Source organism: Nipponia nippon, unplaced genomic scaffold, assembly GCF_047370975.1.
Source record: "Nipponia nippon isolate SJK-2023a ecotype South Korea unplaced genomic scaffold, ASM4737097v1 scaffold_38, whole genome shotgun sequence".
NCBI classification, from domain to species: Eukaryota; Metazoa; Chordata; class Aves; order Pelecaniformes; family Threskiornithidae; genus Nipponia; species Nipponia nippon.
The window spans coordinates 1,198,288-1,223,386 of NW_028262356.1; the positions used below are offsets into that span (position 1 = coordinate 1,198,288).

At 45.2% G+C, this 25,099-nt stretch overlaps 1 protein-coding gene across 1 annotated transcript; it reads right to left on the reverse strand.

Moving 5' to 3' along the window:
- Window positions 1-561: 561 nt before the first annotated feature.
- Window positions 562-24,706, reverse strand: LOC148053669 (E3 ubiquitin-protein ligase RBBP6-like). The gene is given in 18 exon segments (XM_087772931.1): window positions 562-2,143; window positions 3,282-5,015; window positions 5,906-6,007; window positions 6,369-6,731; window positions 7,910-7,967; window positions 8,061-8,139; window positions 8,220-8,316; window positions 10,049-10,407; window positions 10,856-10,959; window positions 12,306-12,478; window positions 13,356-13,495; window positions 14,330-14,426; window positions 14,545-14,633; window positions 17,000-17,044; window positions 20,029-20,065; window positions 20,729-20,767; window positions 22,066-22,159; window positions 24,541-24,706. Coding segments are annotated over 18 exon segments (5,358 nt in total).
- Between the last annotated feature and the right edge of the window lie 393 nt (window positions 24,707-25,099).

The following is a 25,099-nucleotide window of genomic DNA, read 5'->3' on the forward strand; positions in this document are numbered from 1 at the left end:
GTTCAGAAGACCGAAAGTCCTGCCGCTCTTTGCAAAATGAAACCCGTGGATGTTATTTTTCATACGTGTCAGCTACCAGCAAGCTTTTACTGGTGGCTGTTTTCTGTCACCAGGCTTTGCTCTGCTGACGTTCAGCTATCACTGAAAAGCTCATCACACCGGCTAGTTTACTGAAAACGTTTTATTGTAATCAAGAAGTGACATAACAAGGCTGCAATGTATTCTGCAAATCCTTCTGCTGATCTTTTATAACTGATACCAGCTGCTTCTGCCAGGCAATTAAAAGAAAATTCAACTGGGAAAATTTTCAGGACAGAAAACTCCAGCCAAACTAATTCACGGTGGTTAAAAATCAGATGCCCCAGCAACACCTTTCATGTGACGTGGTCACAACTCACAATTCTGTACAAAATGTTCGCTTTTTAAAGCTCCAATGTAAAAATCAAACAATCCAGTGGCAGTGCAACGCAGGGTCTTTCATGTCATCATTTGCAATGCTTGAATTCGTGCACATTTTAACAAAATTTAATACAGATGACTGGGGAATTAAGTCTTTTTTCATTATCTGTCATTCTGTGTAGGGACAGATTTCACTTTTTGGTCATCTTGCTCCTTGTCTTTGCTCTTCTTCCATTTGTTCTTCTTGTCTTTGTGTTTGTGGCTCTTTTCCAATTCCCTTTCATGTCCAATGTGTTTCTTCTGCTTCTTGTGTTTCTTCTGCTTCTTGTCCTTCTTCTTCTCCTTTTTCTTCTTCTTTTTCTTGCTGTCTTGCCTCTCTCCTGAGCTGGCACCGCTCCTGTGGCCTCCAGTCTGACTCTCAGAAGGGCTTTGGCTACGGCTGCCCCTAACGCTGGGACTGCTTTGCCTTGGACCTCGCCTTGCTTCAGGCCGGTCAGCTGCAGCAGGTGCTGCTGTATCCTCTTTCACCTTATCAACAGCCTTTTCCTTTGGGTCGTCACGAGTTTTCCCTGCTGCTTCCTCGCCTTTTGCAGATACATTACTCTCCTTGTCACTTTCATTGCAGTCTGGTACAAACGCAGCCTCATCAGTCTCTCGCGTTCGATCAGCAGAGAGCGGCGAGGAGCTGCTTACCTGAGGCTTAGGCTGGGCAACACTTTGATTGTTTTGTCCAGTCACCTTCTCTTTCTCATGTTTTACAGCTGGCGATTCCTCCCTCCAAGGTGCTTTATTACCGCCTGGCTCTTGCTCTTCATTGCTCTTTACTTCTGGTACGTGCTTCTCTTTCTCTTCTCCTGCATTTTGATCTGGAGGTTTGGGTTCCTCCAGCGTACGCTTGGAATCGTGAGCAGCTTTGGGATCAGACTGCTGCCGCTCAGGCGGAGGGCTGCAGCTGCTCCTTTTGGCGTCCCCAGTGCACTTTTCGCACAGCTCTGCTCCTTCGTCTCTCGGCTTACTCTTCTGGACTGACGTAGTTTCTCTGTTTTGAGAAGGGGACTCTCTTCTCCTTGCTAATTCACTCTTTTCATCTCTACGCTTGGAACTAGAATAATCTCTCTCGCCATCACGGTCAGAAGTTTTGTCTTGGTTAGGAGGAAAGTCTTTAGCAGCGGATCCATGGCCAGTATCAGGCTTCTCTGAAAATCTGCCGTCTTCAGAAGATTGGGAAATACTTTTTCCATCTCCTTGCTCGGTTGCACGTTCTGAGGGGTCTTTTTCTTGCAGAACACTGCTCTTTCTCTTCTCAGAGGTGTCTTTGTCTGACAAAGAATGATCCCGGTCTTTGCTTTTTCCTTCTTCGTTTGACATCGAACTTTTTGAACTTTTTGCGTCATGCTGGGAGCTTTCATAACTCACCTCTTTTCTAGTTTTCTGTCTTTCCTTCAAAGGCTCCGTCTCTTTTTCACTCTGTTTTACTGGGTTTGGTGGCTTAGCACTCGCATTTTGTATAACATTAGCAGGTTTTCCTACGGTTGCGAGCACCTGGGTAGATTGAATGTCTTCCTCTTCAGACTCAAAGTCGTCCTTATCCCACTTTGACTGAGGGACCTGGATCATCATAACGATGTCTTCCTCAGGGGCTGTGATATCATGATGATACTCCTCCATGGTCTTAATGACAGTTCGTTTTGTGTCTGGCTTTTCTTCAGTCTTTCTAACGGGGCTTCCTCCAGTAGAACTAGTGCTAAGAGGAAAAAAGCTGACATTAACCATGGGTGAGATATACGCGCCGCCATCTTTTCTAACAGTTTAGAAAACAGCTTTTGTTCCCATTCTAAATCTTCCGTATTTTTTCAAAAGATGTTCCATTAAGGGAACAGACGAGAGAAAGGATGAGTCCACTAGCTAAGACTAGGAGCAATCAATTAATTTAGTATCTTCCTACTCTCCATTTAATTAACAAAGACACGAGATTATCAGACTGGGGACTGTCTGACCTGGGAATTCCTTCATGTCCTGCTTCTACCAATGCTAGATAAACTAGGTATACATTCTTGTTTCAACATCTAAGCAAGCAATTAGGGAGAGGTATACACAACCACAGTTTTATTCTCACGTCCCAGTGTTCTTCTTCAGAAAAATGTACATTTTAAAAGCTTTTTAGAATATCAAGACACGATCTTAAGTCTCCAGGGACGTCTGAAATGGTTTGAGTTTGCGCTGTCCTGCTTCTTTAGACGCTGAAATGTACGTAATAACAGCTTCACACTAGATCACTTTTCTTCTTTTCCCATGTCACACGATGGAATAGGGAAGAGAGATGTCCAAGGTAAGTGCCAAAAGAGTTGGCACTGAGCTGGAAGCAGTGTAGCTGTGTCAAGACGGCACTGTGCTCAAAGCTCAAAGCAGTACAAGATATTGGCAACCAAGCTGCTATTTCTGCAAGGTATCCTTTCATCTCATGCTGACAAAAGTAGATCATTACAGCACCTTGCAATTTTAAAAAGGCAAAATATTGCCTGGTATAGACATGTCTGTTATCCTTGCCTTTAGCAGTAAGCTGGATCTGAAGGAAGACCTAGAGGGGACTCCTCAAAGAGTCAACATATAATGAATAAGAAGGGGGGGAAAAGTCCCCAAAGTAAGGGTCAAACACGTCCTCAATGAATTAACCTTATTAGCTGTCTGGGCAGTACAGACTGCTTGTTTTCTTTCACAAAATTGGATTTTGACCCAAGTACAGCTTAGCAGGAAAGATCACAGATTATTCACTCATTGAGCACAGATTTAGCTGTTCCTTTCATTAGTCACCCTAAAGACTTTTACATTTGTTTGCGGCGGGGAGGGAGGAAAGAAAGAAAAGAAAATAAAAGATTAGGAACCTGGTGCAATCTACTGGAGTTGCACTAGATCCATCAGCTGCCGTTACTTTGCTTCTCACTTTTCCCTTTGCTTTTTCTTGTTTAACTTTGCTGCTGTTCGGCTCAGGTTTCTCAACAGGTTCTTTTGCAGGTAGCACATTTTCTCCACTCACAACCTTTTTGCCAGTTTCTTGGTTAAGTTTAATCTTTTTGGCGGGGCTGTCAAGAAAAGCAGGTTTATCCTCTTCTGGAGTTTGCTCTCCTTTTTCACCATCAGGCTCAGTCTTCCCCTTTGGTGGTCTTTTCGATTCAGCAGCTTCGGGTTTAGAGGCCTTTAGGGAAGGCGCTTCATGTTCTGCAGCAACCTTTTCATCTACTTTTCTTTTTCTTTGCTCAGGTTTTGCATCAGAGGGCTTGCTTTTTTCAGCAGGTGTTTTTGACTTGCCCTCTCTGTTGGAGGGCTTCTCCGACTTGCTTTCTTTTCGATGGTCTTTCTTTGCCGTTTCCTCCTTGGCTGCTCTGGTTTCTGGGTGATCTTTGGTAACTTTGGGCTGAACTTTCCGTGGGGAACCAAGAGCCTTCTCAGCCTTTTGAGAGGAAGAGGTTTTAACGTTGTCTCTCTTTGGCAACTCCTCCTTCACTTTTTTCACAGCAGGTTCCATTCCAGGAGATTCTTCACGATCGGTGTCCACCTCCTCTTGGGAAGCTTTAGCTGGTTTGATTAGACTGTCTTTCTTAGGCAGAACAGCCACTTCTGCTTTCCGCTTTGTCTTGTCTATTTTTGCTTTTGCCTTCTCCTTCTCTTCTTTCTCCTTTTCAGATACCGGTTTGAAAGCAACAGAATCTGCTTCCATAGGCTCATCTCTCACAGGGGTGGCATCATCTCGGCTTGGGAGCATGAACAGGGAGTCCGTTTCAACATCTGCTGCTGGAACTGGCTCTTTGGCTTTCCTCGCACCTTCTAACAACTCAGCTTTGGGAAATCCTTCGTTCTCATCCCCTTTTCTTCTCTTCTGGGGGTTTCTCTCTTTATTTCCTTGGCCATCTCCCAGTGGATGTTCCACCTCCTGCTCTTTGGATTTTGTAGCATCTCTGATGTTACGGCTCTCTCTTCCAGAAGGTTTTCCAGAGTAATTGCCAGCTCTATTACGATTTCTGTGGCTCTGCCCACCAGGATAATCCTCCCTGCGTCCCCAAGCATGTGGCAAATTCTCTCGTCTGGTCCCAGGCGGACCAAACCTATCCGGAGAAAAGTTCCCCCTGTTTACTGGAGGCGGAGGTTGAGTGCCAACAGCAAAGCTCTTGTGAAACTTTTCGTACCGTTCTCTAGAGTTCCTTTCCCATTCTCTGTCTCTTTCCTTTTCAAATGGATCTCTCAAGTCAACAGATCTGCCATAGCAAGCTTTCATATCATGTGGAGGAACTTCTCTGTATCTGTTAAAATGCTCCCTTCCTCCTTCCCCTCGAGGTACGGTCCGTTTAGTGGGAGAGTGGCCTCTAAATACTGGAGACCTTGATCGTGAACGGTATCTTCTTAACCTTGAATGGTGATAACCCCGTGACCTTGACCTAGAACGATATTTATGGCTCTTCCCTTTGCCTCTTCTTGAATACCGTGGTGATCGTGAGCAGGAACGAGAATGGGAACGACTAAAGGATCGAGAGTAGGAGCGAGAGCGGGAAGAACCTGATCTTGACTTGGAGTATGTATAATAACTTCTCGAGTAAGATGAAGCACTGTAGGGAGACTTGGACCTTAAAGAAAATACAACACACAAAGAAAATGAAGTTAACTGAAAACAGTCACTCTCCCCAGTATTTTCCTCCCAAATCTGGTTTGTTTTTTTTTTCCTCTCCACAGGCTAATGCCAAAGCTGCTTTCAGCTGCTGACATAATGCTACTGCAAATTGAAGCACTTGATCATACGTAAAAGTTTCTGCTTACCTACTGCGTTACTAACAGAGTAATGCAGTAATTCAGACTCCCGCCCAGGCGATTTTGGGGGAGGGAAAACATCAGCTACCCTGAGTTTTGTCTTCACAAGTTTTTCTTGTATTATCTTTTAAAGAACCATCTCACATTATTCCACATAGGTTCATTCCTCCTCTCAAAGTCCTTCACCAATTGCAGATTTCCTTAAAACAAGACTGATCTTTTAATTCCTAAGAAAAATTCAACCATGTCAACAAAACACTAGTGAAAGCCCCCAGTTGGCAGTCCAGCTCAAAATCTCTCTATCCACATGAGGTAAGCGAAAGAGGAAAGGAAGACAATTTCTCTCACATATCTCTCTCTTCTCAAGTGCTTTGAGGTAATGGTTACACTCAGAAGACGGAGACGCAGAAAATCCAGCAACTACACCTATTCAGTTTCTAGCCCCTCGCGGCTGTCGGGAGGTGAAGGATGTCATTGCAGAGAAGCTTTAGGAAAAGAGACGCCTGTTCCTTCACAACTGCTGCCAAATTATAACTATCAGTCAACTGTAATCTCGGCCACATTGGAGCGAGGAACCTACATAGGAAACTCCTGTCGCTGCGGATCCCTTGACTCGTCCAATCCATCTGACGATGGAGAGGTGGAGTCGAACTCCTCCTGATTCTTCTAGACAACCCGCTTCTCCATTACGGACGTGTAAAGCAGTTACCTGGAAAACGATCGCCTACGCTCCTTTTGCATCTTCTTATATTCCATCAGTTCTTTACCAAAATCCTTTGTAAACTCATCACACTTGGACTTTTTCTTCTCCCTGTTAAAAGAAGTTTGACCTTGATTACAGTGATAGTTTGACCTTGATTACAAAAAGACATCAAGAAACAAACCCTGGCCGACAGCAGAAAATGTATACTGCATGCAAATTGAAAAAGTGAACATCCTAGTTAAGCAAAGCCAGTTTCGAATGCCTAGAAGTTTCAGGGAAAGCTTTAGAATGACATTTGTCTGGGTTTAGTTCTGCATGGTTAGCACCTGCAATGAAAAAGAATATGGCAAAAAACACTAGGTCATTTTTGCTTATGTCAGATGCACTTTAGTGTAAGTGCAGCCCGATATACTATCGAAAGAGATACAAAAATGAAAACCAACGCAACTTCATTGAGCCAAATACTTACTCCTCTTTAGGTCTCTGTTGTTCTCTGTCAAACTCCTCCCTAGGTAAAGGAGGTGCTTGTGTCGTTGGGATGGTATTTGAAGGAGCCGTTGGTCCTGCTGTTGGTACCCAAGCTGGCGACCTGTTGGCAGGAGCTGGGGGATATCCTGGAGGGGGGGCAGGGCACCCAGCAGCTGGAGGCTGACCAGGGGGAAACTGAGGAGGCAACTGGGGGGGTGGTGCCCACGGTGGGAGAGGAAGGGCATGGGGTGGTGGAGGATGCAAGGGAGGTGGAGGCACAGGCACAAAGATGGCTACTGATGGTGGGAGTGCTGGGGCCTGAGTCCTTTGGGTACGTTCGCTAGGCGGGCGTCCTCGAGTTGAACTTCTAAAGAAACCCAAAAACATGTGTCACTCTTTGTTACACTCGGCCCCAATTTTAAAGAGGAAAGCGAAGGAAGCGGGAGCACGGTGGCGAGCGCTTCTTGTTCTCAACTTAAGCCTTTCTCTCCCTGCTCTCTGTTCATTTGAGACTGCCCTCATTTCTTGATCCTCACACTCGCCTTCCACATCCCCAGCCCCAACGCTTCCCTCACTCTTCTCTCCTTAGACTCAGCCTTGCGACTGCGGATGGAGGCTGCCCAGGCTTAAAAGAGACTCCCATCTCCCCTGGGCCAAGCGCCCACCGCTCCTCTGCCACTCCTTGATATGGTCAATACTTCACACTTCTGATCTTCAAAGCACTGCACAAATATGAACTCATCTTCTCTCCAACTTCTTTTAACTTCTTCCACATAAGCCTCCTATGTTGTTGCCTCATGAGGATGTGTTTGGCCTGCTTTTGTCCCTGAATCGTTATTTTCTTGCTTACTGAATTTGAGATTGTAGACAATCTGTGGGAGGGATCCTGGGTTTTGCTTTTATTTATCTTTAAGGTATTATGAACACAATGCCCCCTTACAATCTATCTATAACAAATGTGTACCAAAAGGAAGGACTAACTTGACACTGCACTAATAGAGAAAGCAGACTCCTCTCTCTCTCCAACTGAGAGAAAGCAGCTTGGCTATTTGAGAGGACTAAATTGAAGACATTCAAAATTGTCATAAATAACACAAAACAGCGTTGACTTTTCCAATAATTTGCTCAATCAGTATCAACTAGGTTGGTAAAAAAGAAGGTTGGAGGCAGATTTCTATGGGGAAATCAATTTCTCCAGCCCTATTCAGCCAGGGATCAAAAGGGTGGCTTTCCACCTCACCCTTTAATCCTATTTCATTTTTATAGGTAATTATGGTTTCCTCACAAAGTGTTCATTTTCCAGAGTCCTCTTCTCAATCATCTGCTGGAGTTTTCTTTTAAATACTCTTACTGCAAGCACAGATCCCCTTTGTTAAAGCCAATTCAAATGAAGCCATTTACAAATGAATTACCACTTGGATTCTCCACAACTATCTGTGCACACTTATTCCATTAGAAATCAGCTGTTGTATAACTTAGGTGTTATGGCCTCGTTTAACAGGTTACAATTCGGAATATGTGGAATTTCTGTGGCATACTTACCGCTCCCAGCCTGGTCTGCCAGCTGCTGAGCGAACTGGGCTGGCTCTCCTGGGATGACCTTTTGGTGTGGAGAGAGGAAAAAGAAAAAAACCCCATTCAGATGATCTGAAGATAAGTTTTGAAAAGAAATTCTCAAGTTCTAGTTGCTTACCAGTTGTGTGTATTGAGGGTCCTTGGGGGCCCAGAAGACTTGGTAACGCCGGTTGTCTTACTCCAGGAACCTGATAGCCCTTGTGAAGAAATGCAAACAGTTGGAAAAGAAGCTCTGCTAAAACACAAGCAGCACTGCACATGTTGAAATAAAATTTACCTTCTCTTCCACCAAACTGCTGACTGACTGAAAGGGAGATTTAGAAAGCCCAGCAGCACTCACCAGCGCAGCAGGAGGTAGAACAGTATCGGCATCACTACAAAAAAACCCAAATTTTTATTATTCAAACAGTGTTTTGAAGTGCTACTTGAAATACAAAGTCCAAAGTGAGAAAAGGCTGACTGTTGTAAATGGGGAAAAAAAATGAAAAACTAATCTTCTCCAGGTTTCCAAATGGGAAGTTGGCCGATTCCAAATGAAGCACTGACGAGAAGGCTGTTTGGACTAGTGGCATTTAAGGAGAAATAGAACAGAAGAGACTAGACTATTTCAGTTGGAAGGGACCCACAACGATCACCTGCTCTGACTGCCTGACCAAGTCAGGGCTGGCCAAGTTAAAGCATGGTATTAAGGGCATTGTCCAAATCCCTCTCCAACACTGACAGGCTTGGGGCATCGACCACCTCTCCAGGAAGCCCGTTCCAGGGTTTGAACAACCTCTCGGTAAAGAAAGGCTTCCTCATGTCCAGTCTAAGCCTCCCCTGGCGCAGCTTGGAACCATTCCCACACGTCCTATCACTGGGTCCCACCGAGAAGAGATCAGCACCTCCCTCGCCACGTCCCCTCCGCAGCAAGCTGCAGAGAGCAATGAGGTGGCCCCTCCGCCTCCTCTTCTCCAAACTGGACAAACCCAGAGTCCTCAGCCGCTCCTCAGAGGACATTCCTCCCAGCCCTTTCACCAGCTCTCTTGCCCTCCTCTGGACGCACTCAAGGACCTTCACCTCCTTCTTCAATTCTGGGGCCCAGAACTGCACACCGTGTTCAAGGGGAGGCCGCCCCAGCGCTGAATACAGCAGGATAATGACCTCTTCTCACTGGCTGCTTCTCCTGCCTTTGATGCATCCCAGGATGCAGTTTGCCCTCTTGGCTGCCAGGGCTCACTGGAAAAATAGTTTAGTAAGCTGGCTGCACATGAAAGGATTGGCGTACGTATAGCCCAGACACTGACTCTCAGTCGTGGCAGATGCGAGAACTGAAATTCTCTTGGGAAACGTTTATGTGCTGGCTCAGAGGCTGCCTTAGAGGTTCTTTTGACTTGGGACCTTTGTAGTCACTGCTACAGCTGCGCCTGACAGTCTTCTGGACAGAGTGGCTATTTGCATTCCAGGCACAACATTGAAAGGACAGAAGCCCTCAACAACAGTACAGATTTTCCATGTACTTTCAGACCACTTCACTGGCTTGCCAACTTAGACTTTGTTGGTAAATGTTTGTAAAGACTTCACATTTACACCGTTTCAATGTTTATTATCCAAATCTGCCTGCGGCGCTGACTACACGGCATTACTGCGAATGACTCTGGCTTATAATACCGATGATAGAAATACTGTAGAAAAAAATAATGCCAAAACACCTGGTCAGTTTTACCTCTCCTTGGGCTTTTTCACTTTGCACGAAACGATTATTTCCTCAGTCCTAAAGAGAAATGAATGCACTCCAGAAGCTTTGACATAACCCAATGGTTACTTTAGGAATTGCTAGCCACTTAAACTCCAAGGGCTCCTGGGGAACAAAAGTGCCTCTTTCAGGGGCAACGCATACTGAATGACTGATAAGAGAACCAAGCAAAAATACTTCTGAGAAAATTCTTGCATGAGGCACGCTTCCAAATTATTCAAGTGTCCTCATTCAAAGTAAAAACCAAACCCAGAACTTCCACAGTTCTCTGCAACTGTCACTAATGATAGAGAAATCGCTAGCTGAGAAGCTCAAGGAACTTCAGCATCTTGGTGTCTTTTATATTCGTGCTGATCTACAGATTTCCTTACCAAAAAGGTCCACCTGGCTTTTCAGCACGGAGAGAGAGGGACACTGCTGGAGGGAGATCAGAGACAAGGACAGAAGGCGGATTTCCTGGCAGCCCAGCTGCCCCAGATGACTGACCAGGGGCCAACGATGACAAAGCACCAACAGAATGAGAAGCCAGAGAAGCCAATGGACTCAGGAGTGGCTCCCGCTGGCTGGAAATTGTTGGCCAGAGCAGAGGCTGCAGGTTGCAAGCTGTTGTTTACCTCAGGAGTGGTGGTGGAGGTGGAGGCGGTGGCGGCTGCTGCTGCTGCTGCTGCTGCTGAATCTGCTTATGGAGCCCTTCTGTGTAGCCAGTCCCATTTCTGAAGTTGTTCACAGCCTAGAGGCAGGAAAGCATTTACAAAAAGTTCATAAGAAACTTCAGTAGACAGACGAACAAAAGCCTGCACGGAGTAAAATTCCTTGGGTATTCCTGTAAATGCTATCAGTCCTAAAAGAAAGCAACATCCAGATGTCTGAACACATCCCATTGAACACTGACATTCATGACTGGCAACTCAGAGTAGCTGTAGTTAAAGTACTCCAGTGTTAGCCCTGAATGTGAAAGTGAGACAAGCCTGTTAAACACAAGGGTGACCTGAATTTGCCGGATTGTCTCTAAAGAGTTGTAAGCTTCTGTCACAACAGGTAACGTACTTGAAAAGTAAATTGAGCCTTACTCCATTTAGCCTTGCTTAAGGAGAGGTAAATGAATATCTTCTTCCCTTTCAGCTTTTGAAAAATAGACTTTTTCTTACCAACAGTTTACGTAAAAGTCATCGTGTTACCTGACGTAGGAACTTGTTGGCGTCTAAAGCGTCAGGAGAAACGTCTGTTTGATGACATGTGGGGCACCTGTGTTCCTCAGAGTCCAGTAACGCTGTTCTAATACCTGTGAATCATCAGAATCATCAAAACAGCTTTTAGGCAACCTAAGGAGTATTTGGGGGGTCTAATCAATTATAAACACAAGGGTGTGGTTAATGGGTGAATATGGTCTTGAATTGAGAGCATGGAGCTATAAATGTTCAACAGTGTAAAAAATTTCCAATATGCAGCCAGTAACTATACAGTTTGATACTGCACTCTTGTAACACCTGAAGAGGTAGAGGAGGCTGGGCCTTGATGTTCCGACTGATCTTCTTTCCCCTGGCTAGTGCAGTGAGAAGTCACTAACCTCAAGGCTAATGAAGAAAACACATTTCAACACATTAGGAGGTTTGAGTTCTGAAGGTTTTAGCCAGCTCTCCCGTGGAGAAGGCGGCGGATTCAATGCCTGACTATCCGTTTGTTGCAGACCACACCAAATCACCAGAGCTGGCTATAAAATTCTGTAGGAGAGAAAGGGCTGTGGACAAACTAAATGCAGTCAATATCTAATTCTGGGATCACCTGCACAGTTACGCACTCTTCTCAGACTCGTCCTTCCGTATTGTGCTGCTTTGGGCTGGGACAGAGTTAATTTTCTTGATAGTAGCTAGTGGGGGGCTATGGTTTGGATTTGTGCTGGAAACAGGGTTGGTAACACAGCGATGTTTTCCTTATTGCTGAGCAGCGCTTACACAGAGTCAAGGCCTTTTCTGCTTCTCACACCGCCCCACCAGCGAGGAGGCCGGGGGGGCACAAGAAGTGGGAAGGAGACACAGCCGGGACAGCTGACCCCAGCTGAGCCAAGGGCTGTCCCACACCGTACGGCGTCATGCTCAGCATATAGAGCTGGGGGAAGAAGAAGGAAGGGGGGGATGTGGGGAGTGATGGCGTTTGTCTTCCCAGGTAACGGTTACGCGGGATGGAGCCCTGCTTTCCTGGGGATGGCTGAACACCTGCCTGCCCATGGGAAGGAGGGAATGAATTCCTTGTGTTGCTTTGCTTGTGTGCGTGGCTTTTGCTTTACCTGGTAAACTGTCTTTATCTCAACCCACCAGCTTTCTCACTTTTACCCTTCCAATTCTCTCCCCATCCCACCGCGGGGGAGTGAGCAAGCGGCTGGGTGGTGCTTAGTTGCCGGCTGGAGTTAAACCACGACACGCGTGTAAAGAGATTTAACGAGCTACATAAAAAGGGGAAAAAGCTTTCTGCCTTTTCTTTTTCCTTAATCCAAAGAGAGTCCTTTCCTAGTCAGGCTATACTTCAGTCTTAAATCGAACTGGTAACAAAGTAATGCCGTTATCTCCTATTTCTGCTTTCAGAAGATCAGATTTGATGTTGGGGATTAACAAACATGGGAGTAACACTTACATTCGTCACAGTAGCTGTTTCTACAGCAGGGAATGACAACCGCATCAGTCATTGTCTCTTTACAAAGGAGACACAGCAGCTCCTCGGGAACGGGATCATGGGAGGAGGAGGGGGCGGACGGCTCCTCAGGTAAAAAGGGCGGCTTTTCCTTCTTCCCTCTGGCATAAGCTTCCCTGGAGGGGGGTGGGGAAGGAAAAAGAAAAAAGTGAAAGACGACGAAAGGAAAACTTTTCCAAGCGTAGCATTTTATCAAAGGAAGAGAAGAGATGGAATTCTCCTCGCTCCACACTAGCCTTCTAAGACGTAGGCATCTCGTTTCAACTGCTTTTCTATAGGCACAACACCAGAAGAGGGAGGGGGGAACAATTTTCCTTCTGCAGAACTCTCCCACTCATTGGATCAACTAAGAAATTAGCTCAAATGAAATGAATCCCACCTCTCCTTTGCCAGCGGGTAAAGGTAAATTGCAGGCTCAGGATGAAGTGAGTCTCCGAGCAATTACATTTTACAAATAAGGGCAGCCTGTGTTACAGCTTCTACAAAAGGAGATCCACGACAGAAAACCAGAAGTGCTACCAAGCGCATTTCATAACAGCCCCTCTTGTCAGCCCACGGCAGGATTTTCTGAGTTTATAGCAACAGGGAAACTTCAGCCTGTTTCACACGTGAGCTTGCATAAAAGCCAGAGGGGGAGGAAATCTCAGTGCAACGGCGATGGGTTCAATTTTGCAAGAAGCCTTTGAAAGATAAACCAGCAGCAAAACGACCTTTCAGAGAGAACAACTCCCACTGTCAACACTACTGCAATATTTTGCAGAAATACAGATTCTTAGCACAGCACAAGTTTAACCAGCTTCCAGGGCCATGAGCAGTAGGGCCACCCTGTCTTAATCTTAGAAAGTATCACAGATTTTAAGGTTCGGATACAACGACAATGCTTCCTCCCCCGCAATTACAGAGGCTGGCCGATTTGGTTGCGTGGCCACTCAGACATTTACGCACAGCTTCTCTCGTTCGCTTTTTGGTCAGTCCAATGAATTCCCTACTTACGCATTAATAGCTGGTACTGCATACTTCCCAGTGCTGGTTAGCAGAGCACCCTTTGTATTGGGATCTGCCACCTCTATCAGGAAACTCCGTGGAATTCCCGTGCTCCTTTTCATTCTGGGAAGAGACTCACCATTTTTGCCCTGTTAAGAAAAGAAAGGCAAACATAGCTCATCGTAAGACCCACACTTAAAATGACATTTCCGTCATTATTCTAAGCAGCAAAAGCCTTTAATCCTCTCCTTTTACTTAACATAGGGTTGCTTGACTAAAATACTTATTCTCCTAAATGAATATAGCCAGGGTGTTCCAAGGCTTGAGCAGTGTTTTGAACGCCGTCGACACTCTTGGGCTTAACTTCAGGTTCCTTAAGGGTGAAATATCCCTTAGCCCGCCCTCCACTCAGAAGACATACAAACCCGCTCCTCCTCCAAAGCGCAATTCCCAGGGCGAGCTCAGTTCAGTGCTCTGAGCCAGGCACTGGGGAACTTATATTCACCACCTGTATACGAAGGTTCAGTTCATACCTCATGCATATACAGCCAGGGACCAATGTTAAATGGCATGCATACTCACCCAGAGGCTTGTGACATTAAAACAGGCAAATATTCAACAGGTGGGGTCAACAGAAACAGCTTGGGTTTATAGGAAATACTAAAAACTGTGAAGTGTCCTTCAAAAGAGTTAAACCCAGAAACATTTCCAATGATATTGGAATATATAGAAATATGCATGAAAGTTCACAGAGAAAGATCTATGGACATATTTAATGCCTACGACCTGGAAAAAATAGATTTTACATTTACAACTCCAGGTTTCCCTTGAATTTTGAAGGGCTTTGCAACATTGCCGTACAACCTCTATATTTCACCCCAAGAGAAACAATTCTGAAGATGAGCAGTCACGTAGTTGTTAGGGAACTGCCAAGGTAAAAAAATTAAACCCCAAGGAACACCAGAAGTCCCGCTCCATCTTACCCCATTGGTTGGGCAGTTCTTTATATAGTGGCCAGCTTGTCCGCAACGGAAGCACGTATATGATGGTGGAGGCAGACCCAAGGGTTTCTTCATGTAACTAAAAGGTTTTGGGGAAAAAAAGAAGAAGGTATGCGTGTGTCTCTCTTGTTAAAACAAACATCTCTACCATTTTTCCATAGTCTTCAAAGAACAGATTGGACGTTATCAACACTTACTTGACTGGATGATACTCATGGCAGGACTGGGTCATCATAGCCCTGATTTTGTCTTCTTCAGACGCATTGGCGTCAGCCAGATTGGCAGTCTGTTCAACAGGCAATTATTGGACACACACATTAGAAACACATTTCAGCCCACACGGCCAAAGACAACACCACTCCCCCGATCCTGCAAAGAGCAGCACAACGCGGGCTGAGGTTGCATGAAAACAGCCGCTGATAGAAAACAGAGCCGTGCTGAAGATGCTCTGGGGAGTCCTTACACCACTGCAGGGGGTTTCTGGGCCTGCGAACCTACTTGAAAAGAGCCTTCTTGGGCACTCCAAACCTTGGCCTCACTTTGTACCTTACCTAAAGACTCCTGGAACCAGTCCAATGTGCTTCCAAGCGGACTGCAGCTCTGCGCAGGAAAAATTATACTCTCCAGTACTTTTAAACTGATTTTTAAGCCCCAGACTATTGGAAGCAGAAGACAGCCACTGGACATTTCATTGAGAAAGATGCAGGCAAGTACCATTATTTACATTTTGCAGCAGTAAAAGGACACACAAGAGTCGGGGAAGCTGGTTTTGCTGGCTGAAATGCAGCTTCAGACACAGAAGCATTAAAAGGAATCAAGCTTTTTATAATCCCTCAGCAAGACAAAAGATTCTTGTCAGTGGAAATTTGACCACGATGTGCTGTAGGCAGTCCCAGCTGCACGTTCCCCCCCGCTAACCTCTTCATATTCAGTGATTTAACTGCAGCAAGCAAAACCTGCCATTTTGTCCAGTTGACTGTGTCCTTTTAACACACAAATCGTAATATAAACCTTATCCAGAATTACTGAAGGTAGCTGATTTTTATGAAGTCGTGTTTGCTCAAATGTTTTTATTACACACCACTCCAGACACAAGCAGGGCCTGAGGGAGTGACTGTAAATGATCTGGACCTTCAAGCACCGATCATGCAGATCAACCACTCCTGCTTTTCTTTTTAGATGCATTCGCTCCCAAAAGCAACCAACCCCGTTCAACCTTCTATTAAATGCTTGTTTCATATACACAGTGTTTTCTCAACAGTAACATAATGCAGATCGACATCTATGAAATCATTAACATTTGCAGAAAACTTTACAGATACTCGACTCGTTTGTTTGAACCCAAACAGTTTGCAAAACACACCCAAAACCCACAAAACATTACCAGGAACAGACCAAAATTCAAATAGAGCATGTCATACATAGGAATAATAAAACAGAAACCTGCTAACACATTGCCTCCATGCTAAGCCAGTCTGCGCTGAAGAGGTCAGAGCAAGCAACAGTTTTGAGCTGCTTTATGCTATGTTCCTGTCTTTTTCTGAAATACTTAAATTTTCTCCAAAGCTTCAATGTGTGCCCTACTTGGACAGGTTTTCCCATTTCAGAGTAAAACTTCACAGGAGTTACAGAACCAAGGACACGTTCAGAGACAGCACCAATGGAGACCAATTTCTTTTGGTGGCTGCCTTCCAAACAAATTTATCTTTTTCCCCCCAATGTACACAATTTAATTTCTGCAGTAAGAGAGGGAAGAAGTGACCCGTGGGAAGAGATTTCTCTTTCTCGGCAATGAACTCCAGCCTGTATTTTCAGAAGAAAGAACCAGCTCCTCTGCATTAAGCCCTGCCTTCTCTGATCTTTCTAACTTTGAAGACTAGGAATTCAATTGGCTAGCACTACGCCTCTCCCAAAGGGCCATCACTAGTGCTTTCCCCAACAAAGTTACACCTGCTTGAGCAAAACCACCAAGCAGTTCCATAGCAACACAGGGCATTACAACCGGTTCAGAAGGGCCCATCTGCTGATACGCCACACATGCGCATCGGCATATTCCTCTCGACAGTTAGCTACATTGACGCAATTTACACAGTCTGCATTCAAACAAATTAGATTGTGCTGTCCACTGTATAGATGCTGCAATTGATGACATTGTGCAGCGTTCACAGAATGCATCTAGAACTAGAAAGACTAGAAAGTCAGAAATAGCCATGCAATTGTCCGTGTTCCAGAAACGCTTCTGTTTTGCCTGTTGCAAACCCCCTTGAAAGGGCCATAACTTACAGTCAATTCAATTCTTCTGTAAAAAGTGTGTTAGTCTCCAACGCAAAATTAACAAAACATATGAAAAACGGTAAACGGACTCCGAAGCGCTGCTTCTTTGTGTCTTGCAGATGAGTAATACTGCAGCATTATGTTGAGGCTGAGAAGGTACTCCCCTTCGATCTTCCCAAACGGGCAACTCCTCTTTACAGGAGAGTACCAAAATAGACACACATTGTAAAGTTCAAATAAATACTTTAAATTACTAAAAATTCAATTGAAGTTTTGTTCACATTCCAACCGTCATCCACCTATAGATCACGGTATAAGGTTTAAAAATACGAAGCTAGCACTTCTTTTTTTAAGGATTTGACAAGAATATGTACCTACCTTAGCAAGCTGGCCCAGAGAAATAGGTGCAGAAGAGTCGTCAATCTGTTCACAAAAAATGAAAGACAGATTCAAGTTCTACAGTCAAAACACAGCAATAGTTAACCTCTGCTGTAGCCTGAGAGCCTGCGCTATGTCCTCTGAGTGTCACTCAAAGAGGCATTTCTAACCTAGTCTCATTTGTATCTGCTCAACACAAAGTCCAAGCCTATGACAGCTTCAGAGTGCCTATGTGGTTGATGAGAAGAAACTAAAAGAACCAAACCCGCTTGCGATCAACCCATTGCTCCAGAATATCTCAGAGAAGGACCCCTGTCCAATGTTCACCACTGCTTCAAAGTTGAACGGGTAAGGAAGCTGTCACTTTTCAGCTCAAAAGGATGCAAAAAAATACTTGAGTTTAGTTGAGAAGGAAGCCTCACTACAGGAGACTTCTTTTCAGTGTAGTTTGTAAATTAAGCAGTGAACGTCTCATCATGTAGAAATGCACACGGTTTGGGTTTATGAACACAGTACAGTTGCCCGTCAAAAGAAAGCACAGGCGTATCAGCCCTGAAACATCAACTCTGCCCCTCCTGTCCATCACTTTAAAAATATTCACCATACCCCACCAAACCCAAAGAAGAACACCAATCCAAAACATCGGCCATACAAGGAACCACCACTTTGCCTAGACAAAAATAAACTGCTCCAATTATTGAAATAAAGCTGTTGACCATTACAGAGTAGCCTATGAAAACGGAGAAAAACCGTTTTTTGTGTTGCATTAGACCACAGGCCATAGGATCCAAATTAGTTTGGGAAGCGTGAGAATTTAATATGATTCTCCTTGCTATCAGGCCAAAACCAATTTTTAAGGATGATGAAAACATGGATTCAGAGCACAACCCTGTACAGTTTTTCTCCATTGCAACCACGCTCCTCCCTCCCAGCTACCTACTGGAACAGCTTGCAGCAATGAACTTCTCAGGCCACTAGTTCGTAAAAAGGGTCCCTCTTTTCTTGGTCCTTTTCCCCTGTATTGAATTATATGATGCCACAAGCCACAGTCTAGCTGACACTAGGAAAACCTTATTAGAAAGACACCTGAAGCACTGCTCATTATGTCCTAAGTTCTTCAAAAGCATAGAATAAAATTTCACAACGTAAACTGAACAGCTCTCCTCAAGAGGTCACTAAACGGATCACAAGAGAGATTAAAACCCTTCCTTGGAAAAAGCTCTGGTCCTTTGTTACCTAATGCAGTGCAAGAATTCAAGGGAGCAGTTTTAGCAGACTCTGGGGGAAAAATATCGACATGCAGGAGATGATTCCTCACTCCACTTAATCATTCCTTCTCCATACGTTTAGGAAAGCACATACAACATTACTGTCTGACCAACTCAAAAGTCCTTGAAAACGTGCCTTTGGAGAGGAACACCAGATCTGGAAAAAAAGACCTTCTTTCCATTGTAAGTCTGACCAGAAGATTCAACTTGCCTTCTTTTCAGAACAGTTTGTACCTAGTTAGGGGAAAAAGGAGGTCTGATCAAGCATTTTGAAGCTTCACGCTCCATGTGCCACTCTTTTTCACATGTGGAGAAACAGGCCTATGTTCTCTCCTGGCAGGCGCAACCCCTATCCTTTTGCCTTTCTTCAGAAGCAAACAAGAAATTAGGAAAGCTCTCGACTGGAGCCTGGCATTAAACAGTCTAGTATTGACCAGGAACTGAAGCACAACAGTTCATAAACTATTCATTACTTCTTGTGTTGTTTGAGGAAGCAGTTATTATACGGCCTGCAGGCAACAGTCCCATTTCTTAAAAGAGCTGAGAGCACTCCTTCCTACTAAACAGTTATCCAAAGCAGCAAAGAAGAGAATGAATGCATTATTTAGTACGTTTGCCCAACGGCCATCTTCCAATGATCCGACATTCCTGTGTCTTTTTTTCTTCTTGACATTGCTACTGAAGGAGTTCCTGCCAGTCCCTCCAATCAAAGAAACAACATCTCCATGAAACTTGTCTACAACCCTAAGATAACAGGCTTGCAGAAGAATTGGGGAAAAAACAAAAGCAAACCAAACCAAACCAAACCAAACCCCAAACCCCCAAATCAACAGACCAGGTATTAACTCCCATTTCAAACAGAAGACTCAACAGAAACTAACACAAAGCAAGTGGGAAAGGGGACAGAAAAGAGGAGGCAAAGACTAATCTCACTGGTGGATCACTACAGTGAAATTACAGGGCTTTCCTAAAACCACCCCGAGAGCTTGGCCAATCTAAAAATTCAGCCAGGAAGGATCACAGTTGTGCCTGACGGTGCTAAAACAACGGCCATGGCTCTCTGCATTTCTGCAGCCTCGAAGGACAAACACCAACTAGACATCCTTGCCGTTCCTGAAACAGTAATCGAAGTTAAAAAAGGATCCACTTGCTTGCTTTGGGCGTAGTAACAGTAGGGCAGCAGCACAAATGTGGAAGTGGAGAATGACAGCTAACATAAGACAAGACAAGGAAGAAATATTCAAAGTGTAAGCTCTTGTGCATCCTTTTTAAAAAAAACCTTAACTCATTTCAGTTTTGCTGCTTTACTCTTCAACAACAATTGGCAAGCTTCCCAGTGCTTTATTCCTGAAAGAAACAAAAAGCACACCACACGCTGTACAAACATACATCTTGCCAGCTCTAGGCAGCCAGCTGTAGAACACGGCACCACCTTCAGTTGTGCAAACCCTGAACCTACATGATCTAAAAACGATCACACGTCCTCTGTACAACACAAAGTCATCCAGGAAACGTTCTAGCAGACTCAGTACGAAATACAACGCATTACTGGGCACAAACACCAACGTTCACATCAGAGCTGTGCAAATAATGGCATCACTCAGTTTTTACTATGCCGGATCCAAGACATTGTATTTACAACATATGCTATGTTTTACTGGAAAAGATATTAAGTTAATGTTTGGAAAACTACCACAAAGCTGCATTGTTTAGAATTAAGGGCAGTGTGTAGAAAAAAGTGTGAGATTGTGTTTTACGTACCGCTCTTGATGGGCCACTCGCGGGCTCAGTTCGACTTCTTCTAGAAGAAGAAATAAAGGTGATCAGAACTTCAAAGAAAGCACTTGTACCCAACGTCAAGTACTGAAAACAGATTATAAACCCTGAATATCTAAACATTATGTCCCGATACTCTCGTGAATGTGGAAATTTATTCATATACACAACGTGTTCTCCCTTGGTACATGCAGTGCAGCTAAAAAAAACCCCAAAATCACATTTCTACTTGGTCACAAATTACTCTTAGGCTTACAGCTATAGAACACAGCAGTGCAAGAGCGAGTCCTCAGGTGTTTTGTCTCTGCTATGGAAGTATCAAAAATACCAAGTCTGTCCTACAGGTCTGTCTTCTTCCATAATCAGCCATCAAAACACAAAGGTCACTTGAGCCAATCTGTGTGCCCCCAGCGTTACAAATAGGCACCAGATACAGCACTTTAGTTTCCAAGAAAGAACAGGGACAGTCTAGACACTTTGAAGTGCAAGTGCACTTATGTTAAAAAAATCAGCCAGCTGACAAAGAAATACCAAAACTGTCAGCAGCAGAGGCTTTAGAACAGGGTTTCTTTGTGGAAGCCCAAGCCCTGTTCCCAGACATCTACCAGATTTAGCTAGGAAAGTGCCAAAATGTTAAACGTGTTATGTATGCTATATTGACTAAAAATAGTAATAGAAATGTCACCTGAAAGCAGTCCCTAGGGCTTTGTGCGATTTAGGAGTCCTGCAACAAAAGAAAAAGGTCTTAATTGCCAGAACTTGCTTTAAGATAATTCTGAAAACGCTACAATATTTTAGGAAATATTTATTACATTTGAAAACTTGCTGAGATTCCACACACTCATTGATCTGTACCTGCATGCTACTCATCATGGATCAGACATGCAACCGCTGATAGCGTTAGCAAACAATTCATACATCCTCCAAAGTGTGCCATGAGCAGAGGCAATTCAAAGGCTGCTGTGGAATTTCAGTACAAATAGAAAGTGCCGTTCTTTCCTCATCCCCACATGCAGGCATTTATTTGATCTTTGATGCTAGCAGCATCTCGCCTCTCCTTTTAGGGCAGCATTACAATACCAGGAGAGGGTGCCATCCAACCCGAAACGGAGGATGCATTGACAAGACGGCGCTAAGCATACGCATTGAAATTAACCCCCAACACAAGGCCGTGTTTATAAGCACAACGCTGTGGCGTCCAGAATTACCAGGTAGCGCCTGAGAGCACTGTAACAGCCACGGCAGTAACATGCCCAAAGTTTACATGCAGAGCCACATAAATTCAGGGTTTTTTGCTTGCAGATGCTTCCTGGGTACCAGGATGCTGCTGTACTGTTGGTTCAGACACACTGTAACTCATCAGTCTATTTATTGAGAACCAACAGTAGAAAGACGGGGCAGAACCCCAAGCTAATAATAGCAACTAATTGTGGTGGAGAGGCGTATCTTTAAGTAGGCTGGCAAACAGGACCCTCCAAACAATGCCAGTGCAGCTAATATAGAACTGGACTGTATGAATACATACATGACAGCAATAATCCTGTAGTCGGGACTGCATTTGAATGGCTGTCATTGTAATCCATACGCCCGGTTCTCTGTCCTCCGTAAATCTTAGGAATACAGAACTAAAACCTGGGGCACCGATATCAGCTTAGAGTAAAAACAGACTTAGAAAGATAACTAGTAACATTTGGGACTGTGCTAAACTGCTTACTGAGTTTCAAGTTTGGAAAGGATTAACTATTCCAATATACTTTAGGATATTGTTGTTTTTCTCTTGCCTGAAACGGACATTGTCTTTAGGAAACTACCAGGAATCACTTCTGAACGGAACTTCTTGTTTGCATGGTTCGCCAGCTGGCAACCCTTGGTCTGTCCTCTAGAGCTAGCACGCAAAAGCCCCAGATTTGGGGGGTAGGAAGAGCTGCCGTATCCCTCCTCCCTCCCCCCCAAATGCAAGGAAGAGTCAAACCCCGAGAAGCAGACTCTTCGGAGATGGGAACAAATTCTAAGTTTACACACAGACAATGCCTGGCAGCTTTAACTCCTGCAGCAGGGATTCTTCTCACGATGACCGAGCAGTTCTTACGAATCAGGGCATTGTCATCGGTGTATTCTGCAAACAACAGAAATACAGACAAAAACATGAGTCAGTTCCTAAGAAGGTGTATTAGTAGCTAATTACACAGCACTTCAGAGAATCCCCTCACAGATAGCAAAGCAAAATCTCCTGTGTAACATCGCGCTTTTATCATCTCAACACACAGTACAGTTCAAGAAATGTTCAGGTCTGATAACCAAACACAAGCAGCACAAGCTTGTTCCTTTTTTTAAAATAGTTTGAATGCCAACAGCAAAATGGGCCCAAGGGGCACTAAAGGAGAGCCTGCTAATGCAGGAGGTTCTTTCCTGACCTAGCTGAAGTGGCTTTTGCTTCTCTTAGGCTCCAATCCCAGCAGCTCTTTGCAGAAAAACAAACAGCAGCAAAGTCTCACCTGCATCAACCAGATTCTAAAGCCTCACCAGCCTGCCCTGCAACAAAACAGGCGCTGCGCTAAAGCATGGAAACTCTGCGCCATTGCTTCAGTAGCCGTTAACTAAAAACGCTTCACCTACGCTGCTGGCGCTCAGGACGCACAGAACACAGAAGAGAGCCTGCCATCGCTGCCTATTTCTTGGAGCTTCATCCATCAACAGCCACACTTCTCAGCTGCTCCTTACACTGAAATGGAAACGGGGCTGGCAGGTCTAGAATGTGGATCACAGAAATGTTGGGTGGTTTCTGAGCTTGCTTTCAAAGCAGGGCAGAATGGGCTCCAACTAACGCGGTATCTCCCCTCTTCAGCTACTCATCGCGTTTGAATGAACCAAAGGAACGTGAATACTTTCCATTCACTTTTGGCAGAGCAGAGACTCCAAGGAAATTCCTTAAGAAGGCAGCCTCGGAAAGCCTCTCGAAAACAGCGTGTGCCTGAAACTACCCATGCTCTGCCTTGGCTCACACCAGCTCAGTCTGCTGAAGAGGAGGAAAGCCTTCTGACCTTTTACACAAGGCCCCAACCAAAAAACAACCGCCTGAGACACTGGGACTGAGTCAGCTTAAAATGCAAAGATCTCTCCATGAGAATGCTTTTTGTATTGCACTTCCACAAGCTGGACATGACTAAATATGTTAAAGCACTATCAGCAGCCATTCCCTGTAATCTGCCTACGGTTTTAAATAGCAAAAGCCCTTACCTTTGCAGACCGGATCAGAACCATGGTCTGAAAACCAAAGGTGCTGCATACCCAGTCAAGCTCTGTCAGGGTGGTTTGGCTCAGTGATCACATACAAAATAGGACTATTTCCCAATTTACGCTCCATGTTTCAGTGTATTAGTCCTAGAAAGGACTACCAATGACCAAACCACAAGCTTTTCCAGAAGTCCCATAGCCTGAAACCAACCCCTAGAGCTCTTCTCCAAAGGAAAATCTCACCACTGCACAGCCCCCTGTCAAGAAAGGCCTGCCCTGGGGCCTTGTGATGGAGCAGGAGCTCCGACAGTACTGAGGCCCAGACAAAGAACGGGGAGATCATGCCAGCTGCACTTCTCGAAGCCCCAAGCTTCAAGGTTTTGACCTGCTGAACGGAGCCGTGCAGAATATTCTTCCTGGTCCAGATCACAAACCACCCGATTTCGATTTCAGAGATACGCGATAAGCAACAGCGGCTCCACAAACAGGCAGGACTTTGCTACGCCTGTGCCCAACTGAGGATTGCGGGGGTTCTGCAGAAGATTGCAAGCGGCAGCACCTCTCCTAGAAAGAGACTCTATATCTGAGGACACCAACCAATGCTTTGATTCACAAATGCTGCAAGCCTGCAGCGGTCAACTTGAACACGCACAACGGGTGTAGATAAACAGCAAGCTTTAGCTCCAACCACTCTAAAGGATAGGGCTGAAGTTACACTTTCCGCGGCACACATATTAGTCTGTGTGAATACATGAAACAGGAAGAGGAAAAAACCCACTAGCTCACATTTGAAAGAAAAGACTGTTGTAAGAGTGTCATAGAACTACCTGGGGAGGGGGAAGAAATTTAATGTTTTAGGAATGAAAAGGCTTTACAAGTCTTTTTATTTCTGAAAAATCACAGCCCAAAGTCTTTAATCACCTGCAAACTTACCAAGATGGCAGATTACCAAACTGAAGTATCATACTAAGTAATATGAAACCATGATAATCTCTGAGAACCATTCTAATGTCTGAGCACCATTAATTAGATTGAAAAGAATTTATGACTTCTCTGAGAACATTTCTTACATATGTTCACCATAAATGTTCTGCCATAAAACTTCACTACTGCCCTGATAACACATAGTAGCAGGAGAAAACAAAAATGGTTAGAAATGAATGATGAAATGATGTCCAATACTATCTCAGTGGCAATGTCTTTGGTGTGGAAAAGAAGAATCCTGTTATCGCGTCCCAGCCCGTGCCCACCACCCCCACCCACCTTCTTGGGTCTGGGCGTTGGAGATCTGCAGGTCGCAGTTGGCCGCCTTCAGCTTCTCGCGGACCATGATCTGGCGCTTCAGGTCGCTCAGGGAGATGTGGAGCCCATTGAAGGTGACTGTATCGTAGTTCAGCTTGGAAAAGAACTTATAGTGGACGCACGACATGGTCGGTGCCTGCTCCGCGACGGCGTCTGCCGCAGCAGACGGCGTCGCAGCCTCCGCGCCAGGAGAGGGCCTGCGGCAGCGCGGGGAAGGGCCCCCCGAGGGGGCCGGGGCAAGCAGCACGGGCTGAGCTCAAGGCCGCTCAGAGGCCACAGCGCTCCACCACGGCCAGGCCCCCCGGCCTCAGGCAGACTCGGCTGGTGGAGGCCGAGTGGTGCTGCAAGGCCCCGGCCCTCGCCCCTGCAACGCCCCTGCCCACAGCCCTCAGCGATCGAGATGGGCCAAGGCGGTGGCGGCTCCCTCCCGCTCCTCCTCACAGTCCAAGCGGGCGAGTGGACGACGGGGAGAGGCCCCCACGGCCCCGACTCAGCCTCCGCTCCCTCTCCGCACGCAGCG